The following is a 23,566-nucleotide window of genomic DNA, read 5'->3' as shown; positions in this document are numbered from 1 at the left end:
CTCCAGATAATAGCCTCCAAGATCTATATCTACATTTTAGATAGACAGTATGATCACATTGCAACGTATATTGGACCCCAGATCTACTGCCCACCATAATATACAATTAATTAATATACAAAAAAAAGACTTCGGAAATGGAGGAGGTTCATGGATCTCTGAGTAGCCCCTTTCAGTCATATTTTAAGATTATATGATTTATATGGGTGAAACTGTACATTTAAGTATAAACGCAAACTTTTAATAACCATGGCTGTCTGTCTGTCAAGGTTGAAATCCTTCCATCACTTCAGAAACCAAAGAAGATTACTTTAAAAGGCTCAGATGGGAAATCCTATATCATGATGTGTAAGCCCAAAGATGACCTGAGAAAGGACTGTCGACTGATGGAATTCAATTCCCTGATCAATAAGGTTCATTTATTTTCAAATGTATTTTTTTAAAAACTGGATATTGGTGGACTCCATTTGAACTGGGACTGTGTATGGGCAGTGTGATTTCTAAAAAACCTATAAAATGAGTGACTGAAACTAAACACTGTCTGTGTTTGTGTATGCAGATTTGTAAATTGCTCCCACTTGTACAAAACACATAACACTTTGGCTGTGGAACTTCTTTCAGAACCCCTTCTCCTTTATCATAGCACCAATATTATTTTCCTCTCAAGAATAGTGCATGTATATACAACAACTACGCACTATATCCATGTATATATGTGCATCTCCCTCACTCTCTCCCTCTCTAGATATATGTATATGTATATGTATATGTATATGTATATGTATATGTATGAGGGTAGGTCAAAAAGTAATGCCTCAGTCACTCTAACTTTTATTTCTTTCATAGCTACTGGAATATCTATGCATTATATGATAGAAGTAACCTTACTCTACTGATATAGTCTTTACTTTTTCCGATTGACTGATTAGAACTATGAAACTGAAGCTAAAAGAGTCATCATTGAATTTTTGGCAAAAGGTTTTTCACCTAAGGAAATTCATAATTGCTTGAAGAATGTTTATTATTTGGCCCCTTCTGACTTTTACATGTTTGGACCTCTGAAAGACAACCTACATGGTTTTAGATTCAATGACCTGAATGATGTTAAAACAGCTTTAAAATAATGGGTCACGAAGCAAAACCCTGAATTTTTCCAAAATGGTTTTGATGCCTGGGTTAAACAATAGCACACATGTTTACAAATTAATAGTGACAGTTCAGGCTATGATCTGTAGCAACTTCTGCTGTTATATGTTCATTCATAATGTTTTTGTGACCCAGGAGGCAAAACTTTTTGACCTGTCCTCTCATATATGTGTGTGTGTGTGTGTATGATAATTTTAAAAGACAGTTTTTAAATACCAGAGACTTATGCCCTGTTTTTATTCCTTATAGTCATGTTGTACAGGTAGCGTTTGTCAATTTTAAAATGATGCCAGCTTTATATGAGTAAAAGGTTTTGGAGAAGTTCTTTTTACTCCTTGAATCCTGTCCTGACGTTTCTCTCTTTGATAAAAATTAAGAAAGCAAGTAATATTTGTGTACTAAGTTTGTAGTCATTCAGGACCTGTTTGGGTTGTAAGAGACAGAACATTTAAATAAAAATGAAACTATATTTTTTATATTGCTCTCATGATTGATAATATATTTCTACAATAGTGTCTAAGAAAGGATGCAGAGTCACGGAGACGAGAACTCCACATCCGAACGTATGCTGTTATTCCTTTGAATGAAGAATGTGGAATAATTGAATGGGTGAACAACACCTCTGGCTTAAGAAACATCCTAATCAAGTTATACAAGGAGAAAGGTAAACAAATAACTTGTTCTAAATTGTGAAAAAAATATTTGCAAAGGAAAACAAGAGTAAGTGGAAAAAGAGTGGGATGTATAGAAATCCTCCGAAACACAACATGCTAGCCTGTTTTTATGTATTAATTCATTTATTAATAAAATAATGTATACAAAATTAAGTGTATAAAAGCAGTGTTACTTTGCTAGTATAGTCCACCAACTATTGTTGGCTATCATAGTTGAATAGGATCAGCTTGACTAATTCTGTCTTTTCGTGTAGGCATCTATATGACTGGAAAAGAACTGCGTCAGTGTATGCTTCCAAAGACAACACCTTTGTCTGAAAAGCTGAAAGTTTACAAAGAGACTCTACTTCCCCGTCACCCTCCAATCTTTCACGAATGGTTCCTGAGAAAATTCCCTGATCCCACTTCATGGTCAGTTGATACAGTTTTGTCACCAGATGTTGCAATTAGGCAGCTGTAAAATGGAAGATTTAAAAAGAGGACTGATTTTAATTCAGCAGAAGCCATAAAGGCAAAGAAATGTAGTTATTTTCTCTATGCACAAACTTTTCTTATCTGTACATTGTTTCACCAACGCCAAAATGACACTAGCATCCATGGTATTTGTTCTTTCTAGGTACAGCAGCAGATCAGCATATTGCCGTTCAACTGCTGTGATGTCAATGGTTGGGTACATACTGGGCCTTGGAGACCGTCATGGGGAAAATATTTTGTTTGATTCTTTAACCGGTGACTGTGTGCATGTGGATTTCAACTGTCTGTTCAATAAGGTGAGATATTAAATCTACATCTTATCATTTCTCTTTTAGTTAATTGTTTTGTCTTTCAAAGGTTTTACTGCTTTAAGAACTTACACAGAGATTATCCATCATGGTAAGTGAAACAATAACACTATGTAGCATGATTTTTGTTCTAGGGTTATACGTGCCATTTCCTAATGGGTTCTGTCATAAAAACATGGAAAATATTTGTTAAAATGCAAAAACTTTGTTTTGGGGGACACTCTGCAGAACATTTTGCTATAGTTTTTCAATAAATGTGTCATCGAGTCTCAACCAATTCAACATAGTTTGTGGCAGGCGCAAAAACAAAATTTCTGGAGTATCACAACTGCTTTCAAAGAAAGCACCACACAATTAAACAGGAAATAACATTTTCAAACCAGGAACCGATTTTTTTTCAAATTTTGTTGCATAGTGTTACAATCTTTGAACTTACGTTATGTTATGAGTATAACATAACTTAAGTTCAATTCCTTCTGCAATTCCTTCTGAGACAAGTTTAATTTTCAGCTATTTCAGTTTCACTGAATGATTTGCAAAACGATACACAAACTTGATTTCTATACTATTTTTCCACACATCAAAACACCAATAGGATATCATTATCCATATGCATGAAAATTTAGAGCTTTAGTTAATTGTCATGTGAGTCGGAAATGCTGTGATACCGCACCATGAATTTACAAGAATGCAACTTGATTATACTATGGTAGAATTACTTTCAAAATAATTTTTTTCTTATTCATTTGAAGGGAGAAACTTTTGATTTTCCAGAGGTTGTTCCGTTTCGCCTGACTCATAACATGGTCAATGGGATGGGTCCAATGGGAACTGAAGGTCTTTTCCGAAGGGCTTGTGAAGTTACATTAAGACTCATGCGTGACCAGAGAGAACCACTAATGAGGTATTGTGACAGAGTAGATTATTTCATTAATAGCATAAGCTTTTAAAACCAATGTAATTTTTCTCTTTCTAATGAAAAAAATTGTGAGATACATATAATTACTACTGTTGTTATACTGCCTATACTTTCTTCTGCTCTTAAGGTGTTTTAAAGTTGATGGGTTTTATTTGAAAGAGCTGATTGTGTGCCGAGTGGGGAATGTCTTACTTCTAGCTGAATCTTGCTACCTTTTTTTGAAGGTTTAGCTAGGATCAGCGATATGTCCACACTTAAGATCTATTCTTTATTATCAGCTTCATTTTATACACCCTGGTTTAGAAGGGAGCTGTATTAACTGTTTGTACTTACTTTTGGATAGATTTTATACAGTTATACTGTCGGTGTGTAATAAATTAAAATAAAATAAGCAAAACAAGAGCCAAAATAAGATTTCTAATCTAAATCACAGGAGCCCCCAATGGTGCAGTGGGTTAAACCACTGAGCTGTTGAACTTGCTGACTAAAAGGTGGGAAGTTCGAATCCAGGGAGTGGAGTGAGCTCCCGCTGTTAGCCCCAGCTTCTGCCAACCTTGCAGTTCAAAAACATGCAACATGTGATTCGATTAATAGATACCTCTTGGGCAGAAAGGTAACACCACTCCGTGCAGTCATGCTGACCATATGACCTTGGAAGTGTCAGTGGACAATGCCAGCTCTTGGGCTTAGAAATGGAGACGGGGACCACCTCCCAGAGTCGGACACAACTAGCCTTCATGTCAAGGGGAAACCTTTACCTTTACTAATCTAAATCAAATAAAGTGACATGGCTTTAAATGCATGTCACAGTTCTGTTGCTGAAATTAAACAGAGTTGCCTTATTAGTTGCGTAGATAGAGAATCTTTGGGAACCATAGGAAAGTTGCTTAAAGCTTTTTGAAGGAACAGTCAATTGTATATTGTACAGTGATTTATAATGCAACATAGAGGTTGAGATATATATAGAAAATGTTTTACTTCAACTGTAATTGAAGATATTTTCTCAGACAACCAATTCCCATTTTTTCAAAATTTTATCTAGTGTTTTGAAAACTTTTCTCCATGATCCTTTGGTGGAGTGGAGTAAACCAGCACGAGGCAGTTCAAAAACCCTAGTGAATGAAACCGGAGAAATTGTCAATGAAAAGGTGAGCTGTGTTGGGGGGTTCAGGTTGCCATAGATAAGAATATTGACTTAAGAACATTATTCAGTTTTCCTCCCAAATCCAGTATCAGAAGTTAAGTGATAGGCAGGATGAATTCTTTGACAAGAAGTACATCCTGTAACATGAAGTAGCAGCTGTAACGTGGATAGAAAGCCATATAAAATGGGTGGTGTCACCTTTCTGTGGAGACTTTTGTTCTTCTCTGTACAACAATTGCCTTTGTAATGACGAGGTTTAGTGAAAATCTTTCATTTATGTGTTCTATCATTCAGGAATAATGGATAAAACACAGCTGTGCTTTAAGTCCTATCATTATGCTATTTAATGTCAAGGAGTATCAATCACATGATCTTGCTCACATCAGCTCAGACTTCAGTCTGATTGCATCAGATTTCACTAGGACTAAAGCAATTATAATCACTGTTGTTGCAAAGATCTGGACTGGGAGCAGCTGTCATGGATGCAAGACAGTATCTTTGTCCACAAAGCCACAGAAGTATAAATTAATATACAGAGAGCCTTGTGGCATCATTAAATCTTTAAAATATATTATGGTGTAAGTATTTTGAAAGACTATTGAGGTCCACCAAACTGTTTGGCATTTTTAATGGCCTAGGTTAATGTTTATATTACTAAATGGCCTATGTTTCTTTACATTACTAAAATATGAATATTTCTTTGTAACGCTAATAAAATGAACACCTTCTAAAGCACCACGTACCTTTCAAATTTAGTAAGTCAAATCAACTATTGATTTAGAATTGATTTGATTTAGAATCAAGACAGGAAGCAGCCAGGCTTTGAAGTTGCAAGGCTATTCAATGCAAATCAAGGTGGCCATTTGCAACATTTACACTTGCCTCAAACAGACAAGAATTCTTTCTCCCACCCTGGACATTCCACAGATATATAATTCTCACTTGCCTAGCTTCCAACAGACCTCACAACCTCTGAGATGCTTGCCATAGATGTGAGTGAAACGTGAAGGAGAGAATGCTTCTGGAACATGGCTACGCAGCCTGGAAAACTCACAGCAATTCAACCTAGAATTGAATTCTTCAACATGAAGAATTCACAAATCATGTATGAAACTGGAGCCAGAAATAGATTTTACCCACTACTTCAGTTTTGCTGGGAAAGGGATGCGGAGACCTAGAGCTGTTGTTACTGAAAAAAATGAAAACATTTTGTTAATAACTGGTTGCGGTTTGCTTGTTTCTAGGCCAAGACCCATGTCCAGGATATTGATCAGCGACTACAAGGTGTAATTAAAAACAGGAATAGAGTAAAAGGCCTGCCTTTGTCTATTGAAGGACATGTTCACCATCTTATCCAAGATGCAACTGATGAGACCTTGCTGTGCCAGATGTACCTTGGATGGGCTCCATATATGTGAAATGCTGCCATTTGCAAATTAGTTGCTGCAACTGCCATTTTTAAGAGATAGAAGAGCCATTTCTACTTCATAAGTTTCTGCCATTGCAAGACTGTTTCATTACGTGCATGGCGTTGTTTATACTGTATACTTGTATGTTAATATTTTCTATTTGTATATTCGAAAACTGATTTATATATTTGAAACACTGTTTTCTGTTTTGTACCTTAAAATCACCTTGTATTAAATACAATATGCACAATGATATCACGGTGGCTGACATATCGTATTGTTGCTTTGAGGAGTAAAAAAACATGTTAAAGTATGTGCACCAGGGGAGTGGTGGCAATGCTTTATTTAAATTTATCATCCTTCTATGCTTGTAAGTTGTGTTTGAAAGTATCATAATGCCTATAGGGAATGCAATACCAAATAGAAATTTTCTCCATGTATATATTTTTGCACCTCATCTATAAAATGTTAATAGGATTCTGGATACACACACACACACACCCATATGCCAGTTCGTTACTATTTCAGCCTTCCTGATCGGCTACATTAACCTTACCGTGCAGTCCGGAGTGTGCCTTCTAATCAGAATGCCTGATTTGGTCAGATATTCTGCTTGTGTAGCATTATCAGTAGCAGGACTTGCAGAAATGAATATATGACATTTTCCACAGCACAAACATAACACCGCCTGTCAAAGGGCCTTGAACTTTCTCCAAACCAAAACTGCCATCAGTTGAGTTTCATTAACCACAGTGGCTGATAACTTTCATTCTAGGGATAATACATTGTTGTTGCTGTGTAAATAGCTTTACATTATAGCCTTGCCAAAGGAAAGGACACAGTGTTTACTCTCAGTTTCCTACTTCACAGAAAAGGAAAGAATAGAAACTAGGCAGCGAGGTCAGTTAAGTACAGCTTTGCCATTGTTACACCATTGTTTCCATAGAGAAAAGGTGTTAAGTTTGAGCCACTTTGAGACTCCTTTGTGGAGAGAAAAAGTGGGGTATATATAAACTTAATGATAATAATCTGTTCAGTTTTTTTCAGTGCAAACTTAAAAGAAACTGATAAACATTTGGACTATACTTTTGGGGACAATTTTGTTGAAATCATATTATTTCCCACACTCTGATATTTCGCTTCTTGGAAAGGAAAAACCACCTTCCCAGTTCAGCTGTACCAAAGGGCTTTCCATCAGTGGAAGAAGAGCGGCTGAAGGGAACATACAACTTCTAACCAAAGAAATCTCTGTTCTTATGGGTGCTTTGGGAAGAACTGTACTATGTTTAGGTACTTAATTAATAGATAATTAATACATATTGAGTGTGGTGGAGGCACCTTCTTTGGAGGCTTTTTAAGCAGAGGCTGGATGGCCATCTGTCCGGTGTGCTTTGAATGTGATTTTCCTGCTTCTTGGCAGAATGGGGTTGGACTGGATGGCCCATGAGGTCTCTTCCAACTCAATAATTCTATGTTTCTATGACCTACAAACACTTCTCAAGAGGGAGGATATTTTTGTAGTGTGGCAAGCAAAACATTGGATATTAAATCCATAGATATATGTGTTGAACTTTATTTTATAGGCTACTTATAGGCTACTTTTCAGCGTATTTACTTAAGACCATTTTATGTTGCTTTTCATTTTGAAAGTCTTGGAGGCCACTACAAAAATAATACAATGTTTCTTGTCGTTGTGGACCAATCAACAGCAAATATACGGAAGATTTTCATAACTCTTGATAATGTTTTGTTTCCAAAATATGATCCTATTCTCTGTGTGTGTGCGTGCATGCACATAAAAAACCTGAAATGTGTTTTCCAAACAGGCTAGTTGTTGTTGTTGTTATTATTATTTGTTGTTGTTGTTGTTTTCAGCCTTTTCCCAGTTATCAAATTCAAGCCCTATGGTTCTGAAACTATGTCCTGATGAACCAAAAAGTCTATTTAGCTTTTGATGAGTATTTCTGGTGGGCTGAATAACATCCCACTTTTTCTGCTTTCAACTGGAATATATGGCAGTGTGGACTCAGATCACCCAGTACAAAACAGATATTGTGGAATATTGTGCCTTGGTATTCTGGGTTATATGGCTGTGTGGAAGAATCCACAGTTACAGAAATGCCCAGTTCATAGAAAGCTTTTGGGCTCTTTCACACAGCCATAGAACCCACAATATAAAGCCAGATAATCCACAATATCTGCTTTGTGATGCAGGGCATCCAAAAACAAACAGGATACAAACATTGAACATTAGCGAGCAGAGCGTGAAATGCCATGTGATGTGGCTGTAAAGAATTAAGAGCTTAGGAAGCAAACATACAGAGTCCAATCTTAAAAATCACAGTAATAAAGAACTAACTACATTTCTGAAAAAACTGGGTCTGAGCTAGTTTAACAACCATCTCTTCTAAGGTTTCAAAGAGGGGGAAACACAGATCACTACGGGCCCTTCCACACAACCCTATGTCCCAGAATATCAAGGCAGGAAATCCCACAATATCTTCTTTGAACTGGGTTATCTGAGTCCTCACTCAGATAATGTGGGATTTCCTTCCTTGATATTCTGGGATATAGGGCTGTGTGGAAGGGCCCTGTACCTCTCCTGACACACAAGCAGAGAGAGATCTCAAAGCACACAGCACATACTTCCATATTAAAGTGTAAGAAGGCAGAAGTCAGATTCAAAAAGCTTGCAGTAGAAAAGTATCCATTTTAAACAACCAATTAGTATGAGAGCAGAAACAAAGAGAATAAAAGAAATTAAATACATTCCAACTGTAATACAGGAGACATGGGGGAAGGGAAACCCTCAGCCTATTCCAGTAGTTCTCAACTTGTGGCTCCCCGGGTGTTTTGGACTACAACTCCCAGAAATCCCAGCCAGTTTACCAGCTTTTAGGATTTCTGGGAACTGAAGGCCAAAACATCTGGGGACCCACAGGTTGATTCTATATACAACCCTATATCCCAGAATATAAAGGCAGAAAATCCAACAAAATCTGCTTTGAAATAGGATATCTGAATCCACACTCAGAAAATGTGGGATTTTCTGCCTTGATATTTATTTATTATTTATTTACAGCTTTTATATTCCGCCCTTCTCACCCCGCAGGGGACTCAGGGCGGATTACAATGTACACATATATAGCAAACTTTCAATGCCAATTTTTGACATACAAACATATACAGACATACACAGAGGCTATTTAACTTTTTCTGGCCGCTGGGGAGCTATCGCTTTCATCGTCCATCTGCGACGCTGATGAAGTACTTCTGCATTCCCGCATGCTTCCCCGCTGGAATGCTTTGCTGTAGTCTTCTTTATGGCCTCATAAATCAGTTAATTTAGCCTCCCCACACTTTAAGGTGGTACCTTATTTTCCTACTTGGAATTGGAATTTGTACTATGAGATAGCGAACGCTGACCGTCTATGAGGAGTAATTAGGTTTGTATTGTTTTATTGGTTTTATTGGTTTTAGGGTTGTAATGCAGGAATTGTTGTTTAACTGTTTAATTGATGTTATTTTGTTTACTACTGTTATGTGATGATGGCATCGAATTGTGCCTTTGTAAGCCGCCCTGAGTCCCCTTCGGGGTGAGAAGGGCGGAGCAGAAGAAACAGAAATAAATAAATAAATAAATACTTGACAGATGCAACTGTCTTTCGGGTTGCAAAGGTCGACAACAGGCTACACATAATTGGTTGGAAACCCACTTCAACCCGGGCTGGCTTCGAACTCATGACCTTTTGGTCAGAGTGATCTTAATGCAGCTGACACTCAGCCAGCTGCGCCACAATCTGGGGATATAGGGTTGTGTAGAAGGGCCCAAAGCTAACTAAACTGTTCCTCATTGAGGACTTGAGACTTGGGCAGTGTGGGGTTGAATCCCAACACTGGGTTGTCTTGAGCCCACACTGCCAAAGCAGAAAATGGGGGATTTTATTCAGCTGTGTGGAACGGGCCTTTTAATCTTGGACGTCAAGCAGCAGCAGAAGCTTGTTGGCATGTTTTCCTCCTCGGCTTCCAACAGCAACAGTTTCGTTTCCAGCTGGATTAGTTGCTGTTTTTCCCCCAGCTGGGCTTGAGCTCAGTCCTCCCACAAGGCTGCAGTTTCCGCGGCCGCCGAGAGGGGGTGCCCGCGAGCGCGCCCTGTTTGTTTTGTTTCCGCCGCCGCAGCCGTCGCTGATTGGTTGAAGCGGGTTGGGCGGAAGGAAGGAAGGAAGCGTCGAGGAGGAAAAGGCTGAGGGAGAAGGAGAGCCGCTTGGTGTTCGTGGGAGGCGGAAGGGAAGCTTGGAGGAGGAGGAAGGGGTCTCTTTCTGGGGTTAGGTGAGGTGAAGAAGCCGCTTAGCCGTCGCCATGGGAGTGCCCAAGTTCTACCGATGGATCTCGGAGAGGTATCCCTGCCTCAGCCAGGTGGTGAAGGAGCACCAGGTGAGGAGGAGCAGCAGGAGAAGGCCTAGGCGCCTCTGCCTCTCTGCAGCTGCCCTGGGTGTGTTTGTACACACACATACATACATGACCCTCAGTTTGTACATGTATATCTGTAGTGCTTGTGTATATGTATCTGCATACAGACAGACATGGCCCTGATTTTGTGTATGTGTGTATATTGAGAGTGTGTGTACACCAGGCATGGGCAAACTTGGGCCCTCCAGGTGTTTTGGACTTCAACTCCCACAATTCCTAACAGCCTCAGACCCCTTCCTTTTCCCCCTCGGCTGAGGGGGAAAAGGAAAGGGCCTGAGGCTGTTAGGAATTGTGGGAGTTGAAGTCCAAAACACCTGGAGGGCCCAAGTTTGCCCATGCCTGGTGTATGTATATCTGCATATATATGTATCTATGTAGTCCCCATGTTACAAACATTCCTCTTATAAACGACACATTGTTAAGAACGGGGGGGGGGGGTGTTTGTGAGAGAACAGGAAATGAGAAGAATCTACCCCTCTGAAAAAAAGAACTTTATTTTTCTACCCCGCCTCCATCTCCTTGAAGGGACTCGGGGTGGCTTACATGGGGCAAATCAAATCACTCTCAACAAAAGATTCCCCCCAGGCGCTTCCAGGCCATTGAATGCAAATCAAGGTGATCAGCTGAAACATTCACACCTAGCCCCAACAGACAAAAGTCCTTTGTCTCACCCTGGTCATTCCACAGATATATAAACCCACTTTTCCTACTTCCAACAGACCTCACTACCTCCGAGGATGCTTGCCATAGATGCAGGCGAAACATCAGGAGAAAAATTGCCTCCAGAACATGGCCATATAGCCCGGAAAAACCTACAACAACCCAGTGATTCTAGCCATGAAAGCCTTTGACAATACATTATCTCTGTAGTGTTTGTGTATATGTATCTGCATACAGACAGACATGGCCCTGGTTTTCTGTATGTGTGTATATTGTGAGTGTGTGTACACCAGGCATGGGCAAACTTGGGCCCTCCAGGTGTTTTGGACTTCAACTCCGATAATTCCTAACAGCTTAAGCGGCTGAGGGGGGAAAGGAAGGGGCCTGAGGCTATTAGGAATTGTGGGAGTTGAAGCCCAAAACACCTGGAGGGCCCAAGTTTGCCCATGCCTGGTGTATGTATATCTGCATATATATGTATCTACTTAGTCCCCATGTTACAAACATTCCTCATACATTGTCGAAGGCTTTCATGGCTGGAATCACTAGGTTCTTGTGGGTGTTTTGGGCTATAGGGCCATGTTCTAGAGGCATTTCTCCTGACGTTTCGCCTGCATCTATGGCAAGCATCCTCAGAGGTAGTGAGGTCTGTTGGAATTAGGACAATGGGTTTATATATCTGTGGAATGGCTGGGGTGGGGCAAAGAGTTTTTCTTCTGGAGCCAGGTGTGAATGTTTCAACTGACCACCTTCATTAGCATTTGAAGGCCTGGCTGAGCCTGGGAAAATCTTTTGTTGAGAGGTGTTAAGATGTGCCAGGTTGTTTCCTCTCTGCTGTTTCGCTGTTGTAATTTTAGAGTTTTTTAATACTGGTAGCCAGATTTTGTTCATTTTCATGGTCGCTTCCTTTCTGTTGAAATTGTCCACATGCTTGTGGATTTCAATGGCTTCTCTGTGTAGTCTGACATGGTGGTTGTTGGTGTGGTCCAGATGTCCTAGTTATCCGCAAACCAGATCAACAATTGGGTCACACCGTCTACAGAAAACCCACACACACGGATAGATATCTACATAAAAACTCCAACCATCACCCAAGTCAAAAAAGACTTGGCAGACCGTGCAAAAAGAATCTGCGAACCCCACCTCCTCCAAGATGAACTGAACCACCTCAACTGGGCTCTCCAGGCCAATGGATACTCCACCTCAGACATCAGAAGAGCTGCAAGACCAAGAACAAACCACGAGAGTAAAGATGAAGATCCACCCAGAGGAAAAGTGTTCCTGTCATACATCAAGGGAACCACTGACCACATAGGGAAGCTAATGAGGAAACACAACATACAAACAATCTACAAACCCACCAAGAAAATCCAACAAATGCTACGTTCAGCAAAGGACAAGAGGGATCCTCTCACTTCTGCAGGAGTCTACCGTATACCGTGCAGCTGTGGACTAGTCTACATAGGGACCACCAAACGCAGCGCCCAAACACAAATCAAGGAACATGAAAGGCACTGCAGAGTACTTTAACCAGAGAAGTCAGCCATAGCAGAGCACCTGATGAACCAGCCTGGACACAGCATATTATTTGAGAACACAGAAATGCTGGACCACACCAACAACCACCATGTCAGACTACACAGAGAAGCCATTGAAATCCACAAGCATGTGGACAATTTCAACAGAAAGGAAGAGACCATGAAAATGAACAAAATCTGGCTACCAGTATTAAAAAACTCTCAAATTACAACAGCAAAACAGCAGAGAGGAAACAACCAGGCACATCTTAACACCTCTCAATAAAAGATTTTCCCAGGCTCAGCCACGCCTTCAAATGCTAATGAAGGTGGTCAGTTGAAACATTCACACCTGACTCCAGCAGAGAAGAGCTCTTTGCCCCACCCCAGCCATTCCACAGATATATAAACCCATTGTCCTAATTCCAACAGACCTCACTACCTCTGAGGATGCTTGCCATAGATGCAGGCGAAACGTCAGGAGAAATGCCTCTAGAACATGGCCCTATAGTCCGAAATAAACCCACAAGAACCTATTCCTCATACAAACGACACATTGTTAAGAACGGGGGGGGGGGGGGTGTTTGTGAGAGAACAGGAAATGAGAAGAATCTACCCCTCCGAAAGAAGAAAAACTTTATTTTTCTACCCCGCCTCCATCTCCCTGAAGGGACTCAGGGCAGCTTACATGGGGCCCAAGCCCAAGGCAGAATACAATTAAAAACAATTAAGACAGCACAAAACAGCATAAAACAACATAACAATAATAGCTAGCAACAAAGGGAAATTAACTCCTGGAAGAGTTATTATCATGGGGAAAAGGTGTCTCCACTGAAGGTTTCTTATTTATTTTATTTAGAACTTTTATATACCGGTCTTCTCACCTCCAACTGTACTCGTAAAGTACAGTTGTTAGCATAAAAATCACTATTCATCCCCATCCGTCCATGTGGTCAAAAGCCATTACCTCACTCATCAAATGGCAGGTTCCACAGCCAGGTTTTCACCAACTTTCTAAAGGTCAGGAGGGAAGGGGCAGTTCTAATCTCCAATTGGAGAGAGTTCCAGAGCCAAGGGGCCACCATCAAGAAGGCCCTGTCCCTCATCCCCACCAGACGCGATTGCGAAGATGGTGGGACCGAGAGCAGGGCCCCTCCAGAAGATCTTAACAACCTTGCTGGTTCATAGGGGAGAATCCGTTCGGACAGGTAAACTGGGCTGGAGTCGTTTAGGAATTTATAGGTCAACACCAGTACTTCTTACCCATTCTTGTTTCCACAACAAATCAAAGTGCAGTGAAATCTTCTGAACAGAGACACAGACAGCTAAAGTAAACCCTTCTCTATTCTATCCAAAATTTTATATATATATCTCAGTCAGCAAAACAAACACCACAGGGGGTGTAAATCCTTCCCTATGCAGTCCAAAGCCTGTATATATGTCTGCATGTGTCCAGAGTTCCACTTAAAAAATTACCTGTTCCGACTTACAAACAAATTCAACTTAAGGACAAACATACTTGGGGACTGCCTGTATAGTACAACAACAATTGGAGGCTGAAACATCTCCAGCCAGCTCTCCTGCCCCTGGAGACTGCAACTCCAGGCCATTCCCAGCTGGGAGTGACTAACCAACTCCAGGAGGGTGCAGCTATAAAAGCTGAGGCAGGGCTAGAGGATTCTGCTGCTGAGGCTGCTATAGAAGAGGCCGAAACATCTCCAGCAAGCTCTTCTAATTGGGTTCTGTTCATTGTATCTTTGCTACAGCAGTTTGTACCACCTTACCTCATGATAACAACCTATAAGACCATATTTTATCAGAAATTTAGGTTGTGTCAAGGAGGGAGGGAGGGAATTGGTTGACTGCTTGTTAGGGAGGGAGGGCTTTAGTTACTGTATCATTCTAACCTTGGAGTCAGTATAACAACTATGAGAAAACTAAAGTTTGGAAATCATGCCGAGGCACTTGTATGCTTTTAATCTGTATTAAACCCACTGCGGTGGCACAGGTCGCAGATTTGAATCAGGGGAGAGGCGGATGAGCTCCCTCTGTCAGCTCCAGCTTCTCATGCGGGGACATAAGAGAAGCCTCCCACAAGGATGATAAAACATCAAATCATCCAGGCATTCCCTGGGCAACATCCTTGCAGACAACCAATTCTCTCACACCAGAAGCGACTTGCAGTTTCTCAAGTCGCTCTTGACACGACAAAAAAACCCTGTATTACCGTTTTAATTGTTTTATAATTTTATATGGTATCTTCATTGTTATGTGCAAAATGCAACATTTGATGTTATTGTCTGCTTTGTATGTACTTTCTTCACTTTATTGTAATTATTGGGCTTGGCCTCATGTTAGCTGCCCCAAGTCCCTTCGGGGATATTGTGGCAGGATATAAATAAAGTATTATTATTATCATCAACATTAACTGACTGCTGTAAAGAGCTGAAACATCTGTATCATCTCACCCACCCCTTTGAAATATTTGATATTATTGGCATATTTCTGCATACATTCTGTCCCACTCCCACAACTGTAGAAATATGCTTTGTACCTGAGACTTTGAGAGCACTGTACACCACCTGAAGATAAAAGCTCATGCTAAAATATAAACCAGTTAGTCTTAAAAGTGCAGCAACACTTTTTTCCTACCCCTTTCTACCTCCTTTTTATACCATAAAAGATTAACAGAATTACTTCTTTGAATTCCTCTGGGAGACACCCTGAAAGTCTTGCCCCAGTGGATACATCTCTAGCAATAGCATTTTGCAGGAAACTTCTGTTTGGTAGATGGTCCTGGTTATCAGCCGAAAACACCCAACACCCTCCAACCTTTAGCACATATGCATGAAATGATTGGCTGGGAGCTTTGGGCAGTGTCTGTGAACCTCCATAATTGTCTAGAAATACAGCTATAGCTGTTTAATTCTGTGACCACAGAGATGCTTTATTCTGTCTGAGAATGCAGAATTGTAGTATGGAAGGAAAACTCCAGTGCACAGAATTTCTAGTGAGATGGCCACATAAAAGGGAAGGCAGGGCTCCAGTGCTTTTAACTGATGTGTAGAAACAGGAATTGAGGTGTAGCTTGCATGGTGAACAAAAATCCTTTTTGCACACAGCTGTTGTAAAAGCCAATGGGGTGTAGTGGTTTGAATAGTAGACTAGGATTCTTGCAGACTAAGATTTGAATCCACAGTCAGTCATAGAAATTCAGTTGGGGACGTTGAACAAGTAACAATCTCTCAGTCTCAGCCCCTGGTGGCACAATGGGTTTAACTCTTGTGCCAGCAGGACTGCTGACCTGAAGGTTGCCTGTTCGAATATGGGAAGACCGTGGATGAGCTCCCTCTGTCAGCTCCAGCTCCCCATGCAGAGACATGAGAGAAGCCTCCTACAAGGATGTTAAAACATCAAAACACCTGGGCATCCCCTGGGCAACAGATGGCCAATTCTCTCACACCAGAAGTGACTTGCAGTTTCTCAAGTCACTCCTGACACAAAAAAAGTCTCAATGAAGGTATATTTTGTCTAATTCCCCAAGTTTCTATTGCCATAAATTAGAAACAAGTTGAAACCATACAACAACAACATCTCACTCTCACAGGGCCACTATCCTAGGCAAGAATTGGGGTGTATTGAGTCCAATAAAATTATTTCTTTTTCTTTTTCTCTGTGAATCTTGTAGGAGTGCAGAAGGCTTATGTTGGATTTATTGTCGAAGGCTTATGTTGGATTTTTAAAAAAATCATTGTTAGGGAATAGATTAGGACAGGGGTGTCCAACATTTTGGCCTCCCTGAGTCACATTGGAAGAAGATAAATTGCCTTGGGTCATACATAAAATACACTAACAACAATGATAGCTGATGATTTTTTTAAAAGGTTGTGGATTTTCTTTTGTAATATCTGCCACCACAGGTAAACAGAAAAAGTCCTCACATAACAATCCAAACTATGCACTGCCCAGTTCGGAGTGTCTTTCAAAATCATTAAGGTCTTCTGGCCAAACTGTTTACAATTATAATGCAGATACTCCAATATTTGTGGATGTAACATACTCAGATTATTCCAGTCTATTCTGTTGTCATCTACAAGGTTCACAGTTAAGAATTGCACATTTGAGCTACCGAAAAAAATCACAAAAATGCCATGTTTTAAATAAGTTTATAATTTTGTGTTGGGCAGCATTCATAGGCATCCTGGGCTGCATGTGGGCCATGGGCTGCAAGTTGAACAAGCCTGGATTAGAACGTTAAGACCTTCATTATGTGTATGTTATTACTGGTAATACCTGACAAGGAAGAAGGTGAAGGGCGGTAGAAGATGTCTCTGTTTAACAGGGAGAGACTGGTGATAGCACATTGAGAATGGGTTTGTCAAATGACATTAGTAATGCTGGCTATGGCCTTGTGCAAATTTACCTGGGAATAAGGCCAAACTGAACTATGGCTTCTAAACAGACATGTATAAGATTGCCCTGTGAGTGGCTATTACTTACTTGCTATCCTGAGACTCCTGAATGAAGTCTTAGTTAAGCAATTGTGCCTTTAAATTTCATGCAACTGCTGAAGTGGACTTTAGCCCAAGAATGCTTATGTCACAGTATGTTTGTTAATAGTGTAAATCGTATCATATTGCTTTTGAAGTGGTAGGTTTCTGAAACAATCACTATAGTTTAAAGGCTGTTTATGTCTTTCCCAACTTAAAACTCAATAGCTTGGAATGCAATGTGCAAGAAACGACAGCTACATTTATAAAGGTTTGGAGTGTAATAAAAGACCCCTGAAATTTCAAGTACTCTTTAATATAGTTGTTGATGTTCCCTTTCAGGCCTTCATTATTAGGCCTTGTATAAATGGGAAAGCAATACTATGAGATCTTAAGATAAGAAATGGGATTTCATTACAGTTTGTATTGTCCCAGTAATTTAGTTAGAGAGAACACACTGAAAGTCCTATCTTAATCTCGTTGAAATATCTAGCATCAAATTATTATGTAAATAGAAGAAAGATATATGTAACACATTTTATAGCTTTGCCAACTTAAAGCCAACAACTCAATATACACCTTGCTAAACTTTTATTCAGGGAGTCTGCTGTTATCTCCTTTCAGGCTAAGAGAGTGGGTTACCATGGGCAAATGGGGATTCCAGCCCTGGTATTCTCAAGTTTTAGTGCAACACTCAAACCAGTATAGCATCCCAGCTCTCAAAATTGACTCCAGTAAGGTTGATAGACTGAAATGACAGCTGCAAAGGTGACTTGAGGTTCTTTCATAAGATTTGTCAATCAAAAAGAGAAACTTGTTTTCCTTACACATTTTGAATCGTCCTTTCTGAAGCATCCATAATGGATTGTATTCTGTTTAGCTAGAGTACGTAGGCTAGCTTTCTTACTGATTGGGGAGGGGGGGAGGTGTCACATGTTTTGAAAATAAATGTTAAAATTATTTTTAACCTAGATATGTTAATTTTGGAATGAGATGATTTCATTCGTGATGTTTAGGGAAATTATAATTTAGTAAAGCCCTTTGTTCATTCTGGGAAATCAAAATGTAATTATTATTCATTAAACAAAGACTTTTTTTTCTTACTAGAAGTAAGAGAAATATAGTAGTTGTTGATAATGCAGAGGAAGAAGAAAACACTATTTTTTATTATCCAAACACTTATAGTGTATTTGGTTCTGTCAGAAAATTTAGGATAAAAAGTTATAGATATACCAAATTTTAGTTACAAGTACCCACAGGGGCCAAGCCTAAGATATCTCAATCAATCAGTATATTTGTTGTACTAGCCCAAGGTCATGACACACCATGTTCAGAATAAATAAAGAACAGAAGACACTGAACAAAGGTTATTATTATGCTCACGCAAAGAATAAGAACATTGTAAATTACAGATAATTTCAGACATATTTTAGGGAGAATCAAATGTGAGTCTACATGGCAATTTATGATGATTTTGTCTAGCTCTCTCTGATCTTTTTTGTAGCCAAAGCAAAAAGTTCTACTTTATATGTCACATATTCATTGGGGTCATGCAACAAGTCCTACAAGGGAGTACCCGTTTTCATTTGTCAGCAAAGATTTTAGAAATGTCAAGGCTGTACAGTATCTTTATCTACTCACATCCACAGTGGGTGGGTAAAGATAGGACTTTGACATTTCGTTCTTACATTTCTATCACTTTCTTAATTTTGCAAAATAAAAGATTAATATTATAGCAGATAGAATAAATATGGATACCTCTGCTTTTTGACTGCTTGGATGTAAGTGAAGTCTAAGAACAATGAGACAATTTAGTTTATCTGAAGATCAGGAATTTATATATCAGTATCAGATGATTTTTGTATAAAATTGTGTGTCTTGAACAAAAATTAAATTAGTGACATATTTACCTGAGGTACTTTTTTCAGCAATCCATACAGAATTTCATTAAGGAAAATGATAGTGGAGTAGCCTCACTGAGAAAACACTAGGGGGTGGTGGGACATGATATCTTGCTAGACATCTGTCTTAGATAACTGTCTTAATGTTTTCCCCTAGATTCCAGAATTTGACAACTTGTACCTGGACATGAACGGTATCATTCATCAGTGTTCACATCCTAATGATGATGATGTTCACTTTAGAATTTCTGAAGATAAAATATTTGCTGACATATTTCACTATTTAGAAGTATTGTTTCGCATTATTAAACCACGGAAGGTTTTCTTCATGGCAGTCGATGGAGTAGCTCCAAGAGCCAAAATGAACCAGCAGCGTGGGAGACGTTTTAGGTCTGTGTGCTGTTTCTTACTTTTAAACTCTTTCTTCCTGAATACAAAAGGTTGTGGCCATTATCTAGTCTCCATAGCTCACTTAATATTTCTAACTGTAGAAAGGTTGTGGTCCTTCCAGATATCCAGAATGTTTGGCTATCTTTATTGCAAACTTTGTAGCACCAGCTCATTGTCCCCTCTGGCTCATTTTGGGAGGCGGGGGCAATGTTATACTACTCTCCCCACCCAGTTCTTCTCAACAAAAATTGTGGACTTTAAGTTGATGTTTTAAAGCAGTGGTTCCCAACCTGTGGTCCATGGACCACCAGTGGTCCTCAAGAACAAAAATATGGTCCGTAGCCTCACCATTACTACACAGTTGCCTCAAAACCATGAAGTAACAAGAGTGACTGATCTCACAAAACCGTCTTATAGTGCCAAAGCAAAGGGGATGTCAGGAGGGGAGAGGCTGACTACCCAGAAAAGATTACTACTACCACCACATCAGCTCTAGATTATTAAATATGGTTTTCTATGGGCAAGCAGATGGCGACTACTGAATGGCATATGTTCTGTATCAGAAACTAGAGGTGATGTGGTCTATCTAATGCAATTTTCTGAATCAGCAATCTACAGTGAACCAAAAACTTGGTTAATAACCCTTTTGAGAGTGGTCCCTGATCAAAATGGCCCCTAGTCAAGTGGTCCCTGGTCAAAACAAGGTTGGGAACCACTGCTTTAAATGGATGCGGACAAACTTTAAATGGTACTCCAAACCACACAGTCTTTCTAGGGAAAAGGTTGGTGGAAATACAGTGCCCTTATGAGAGAGGTTTGGAGAGCAGTGGTTTTTCTGTCAAACATACGGAAATCTCAAGTGAATATACAGGGTTAGTCAAAATGAATAGGCCAATAAGAAAATTAATTTTAGACGAATGTATGTTTATTGTAACCAAACTACAGCTACGTATCGACAGATAAATTATCAAAGTTTTGTCTCACCTTCAGAGATGTTCGATATGGGCGCCCCGTGTGACACGGCAGACGTCCAAGCGATAGTCCAGTTCATTCCACATCCGTTGCAGCACATCCGACGTAATGGCATCGAATGCAGCACATATGCGCTGTTTTAAGTCGTCCAAGGTCAGCGGTAATGGAGGTCGGAACACAGTGTCTTTCACATACCCCCAGAGAGAAAAGTCGCATGGTGTGAGGTCGGGGGACCTGGGGGGCCACAGGAGGAATGGAAGATCAGTCACTCCAGCATGGCCAATCCAACGTCTGGGAAGGTGTTCGTTGAGGTACTCGCGTACACTGTTGTGCCAATGCGGAGGGGCACCGTCCTGTTGGAATACGAAATTGGGCACTTTCTCTTCTAACTGTGGCATCAACCATTCAGACAACATGTCAGCGTACACTATGCCTGTTACGGTTTTCTCCGCGAAAAAGAATGGGCCAAACACGTGACGGTTGGTTATTGCACAGAAAACGTTTACCTTCGGCGAATCCCTTACATGTTCCAATACGGCATGAGGATTTTCAGATCCCCAAAAGCGGAGATTATGCCTATTGACCTTCTCGCACAGGTGAAACGTTGCCTCGTCACTGAAGACCAGTCTGTTGGCAAAGCCTTCCTCCTCTAGTCTTCGCTGCATTGATTCGCAAAAATCGTGTCGTTTCGAATAGTCACCTTTTTTCAAAGCCTGCACCATTTGCAATTTATACGGTTTGAACTGCAAACGTTTGCGTAACACGCGCCACACAGTTTTTTGCGGAACGTTCAATTCCATGGAAACACGATTTGTCGACTTCTGGGGACTTCGTTGAAAGGATGCACGAATGGATTCCACTGTGTCTTCGGAGACACGCGGTCGTCCTGTGGTTTTACCCTTGCATAAGCAGCCCGTCTCCTCAAATTGCTTTACCCACCTCTCAATGGAATGTCAATGAGGTGGTTCCTTGCCATACTTGGCTCGAAATTCTCGCTGGACCGTAATTACTGACATTGTTTTAGCAAATGTCATCACACAAAACGCCTTCTTTTTGCCTGATTCCGCCATTTTGAAAACAGCGACTCCTAGCGACGCCTAGCGGCATTAACGTACATGTGTGTTGCTCAAAAAAAACTTTGATAGTTTATCTGTCGCTACGTAGCTGTGGTTTGGTTACAGTAAACATACATTCGGGTACAATTAATTTTCTTATTGGCCTATTCATTTTGACTAACCCTGTATACTACGGCTGTGTGCGTTCATGTAATTTCTGACTTACGGTGACTCTAAGGGAGGCCTATCATGGGCTTTTCCTGGAAAGATTTGTTGGAAACAGCTTGCATTTGTCTTCCTCTAAGGGCCCTTCCACACCGCCATATAACCCAGAATATTAAAGCAGAAAATCCCACAATATCTGCTTTAAACCGGGTTATCTGAGTCCACACTGCCATATATTCCAGTTCAAAGCAGAACATGTGGGATTTTATTCAGCTATGCAACTGTGTGGAAGGGGCCTGAGATTAGAAAAGTGTGGCTTACCAAAGGTCACCCAGTGGATTTCCACGACAGGCAGGGATGCAAACCCTGATCTCCAGAATCATAGTCCACTACTCAAACCACTGCTTCACAGTGGCTCTGGGTTCATACTATAGATGTATATACTTGAACCTAATGTCTACCTGTAATTGAAGAGTTAGCAAGCTAATATTCCTCACCTTCATTCTCCTTGCCCCCACACCTGTCTTATGCAGATTAGAGGTCACTTTATTTTATGTTACAAAGAAAAAGATGTTCATTAACCAATTACAGTTATGTACCTGAATTTTTATAAGATTGTGAAATCATTGAGATTCTAGATATGAAGTGATTTAACTTCTAGGTCAGCAAAGGAGGCAGAAGACAAAATAAAAAAGGCATTGGAAAAAGGAGAAACTCTTCCTACGGAAGCCAGATTTGATTCCAATTGTATTACCCCAGGTAGGGGCGCCTCTTCAGCTTCTGATTTTGTTACTTTTAAACACTAAGCAGTCTCTTAGAATTCTTTCATCTCTCCAATGATATGATGTTTTTTTAAAGTTCCAGAGGGCTAACCTTTCAGACTTTTAATTTACTGGGAAATAATCTGAAATGTACGGTTTTGTTAATAGTTCATTGTTTCATTTGTGATTATGATTACATGGAAACACTCTGGAAACTAGATAAGTATGTGCTGCTATACAAGATTCTCATATTTGCCATTAATTCATTAAAGTTTGGTTTCTAAATTGCATCTTTTTCATGTTCCAAGTCCTAATTTAAAGCAGTGTCTAACTTTGCAAGGTAAAAGGTGCTGATGTTTTTTAAAAAACAATGCTGAACGTTCTAGTTATACATTATTGTTTGTGGTAGATCAATTAGGTCACTTTACCTTATGGTTTAAATGTGGTTTCCATGCCAAAAATGAAATAATTCCTCCTCTTGCCACAACCTTGATGATAAGTTGTGTAATACTATTGTTTTGAATAGTCATTTCCCACAAAATGTGTTTAGAAATCTTGCAAAAAAAGGTGTTTGGTTTGCATTGTTTTGATATTTTATTTATTTAAAACATTTATATTCCACCCTTCTCACCCCGAAGGGGACTCATTTGGAGACCACATTTACTTTAATGACATACTTCTCCTATTTCCCATCTCTGTTTTCTATCAGGCTACCTCATGTGCTCATCATACATTTCGTGGGTCAGGCAGAATTCAATGTAATGGGTTTCTTGGGAAATTGAGATCAGTAATTCCTAAGACAGAAGAATAGTTGAAGGATTTTTTAAAATGACAGTTTAATTTTAGCATATCTGTAGAATTGTGTTTTTAAAATATTGTATGAAATATTAATTTTATTAGTTGTGAATATAGTGAAGTTTTTTGAGATTTCATTGTACGAAAGTGTAACTTTTAGATTTCTGTTACTAGGGACTGAATTCATGGCCAGGTTACATGAACACCTGAAGTATTTTGTAAATATGAAGATCTCTACAGACAAATCCTGGCAAGGCGTGACTGTTTACTTATCGGGCCATGAGGTTACTTCTTTCATTAATAATGACTTTTTAAA

At 39.8% G+C, this 23,566-nt stretch overlaps 2 protein-coding genes across 3 annotated transcripts in view; both read left to right on the top strand.

Moving 5' to 3' along the window:
- Window positions 1–6,327, top strand: part of ATR (ATR serine/threonine kinase) — a 62,578-nt gene extending 56,251 nt beyond the window's left edge. The window contains exons 41-47 of the mRNA XM_060767788.2: window positions 270–413; window positions 1,660–1,810; window positions 2,075–2,231; window positions 2,437–2,590; window positions 3,355–3,506; window positions 4,564–4,669; window positions 5,910–6,327. Coding sequence (XP_060623771.2) covers window positions 270–413; window positions 1,660–1,810; window positions 2,075–2,231; window positions 2,437–2,590; window positions 3,355–3,506; window positions 4,564–4,669; window positions 5,910–6,083 — 1,038 coding nt within the window. The 3' untranslated portion in view covers window positions 6,084–6,327. The remainder of the gene's footprint in view (window positions 1–269; window positions 414–1,659; window positions 1,811–2,074; window positions 2,232–2,436; window positions 2,591–3,354; window positions 3,507–4,563; window positions 4,670–5,909) is intronic.
- Window positions 6,328–10,287: 3,960 nt separating this feature from the next.
- XRN1 (5'-3' exoribonuclease 1) overlaps window positions 10,288–23,566 on the top strand; it is a 55,969-nt gene continuing 42,690 nt past the window's right edge. For both annotated transcript variants that reach the window (XM_060767791.2, XM_060767790.2), the window contains exons 1-4: window positions 10,288–10,508; window positions 19,270–19,502; window positions 22,356–22,453; window positions 23,425–23,534. In XM_060767791.2, the coding sequence (XP_060623774.2) occupies window positions 10,434–10,508; window positions 19,270–19,502; window positions 22,356–22,453; window positions 23,425–23,534 (516 nt within the window). In that variant the 5' untranslated portion in view covers window positions 10,288–10,433. The remainder of the gene's footprint in view (window positions 10,509–19,269; window positions 19,503–22,355; window positions 22,454–23,424; window positions 23,535–23,566) is intronic.

This window comes from Anolis sagrei, chromosome 3 (genome assembly GCF_037176765.1).
Source record: "Anolis sagrei isolate rAnoSag1 chromosome 3, rAnoSag1.mat, whole genome shotgun sequence".
NCBI lineage: Eukaryota > Metazoa > Chordata > Lepidosauria > Squamata > Dactyloidae > Anolis > Anolis sagrei.
Note: the sequence above shows the minus strand (reverse complement) of the source record. Positions and strands in the feature narration are given on the sequence as shown.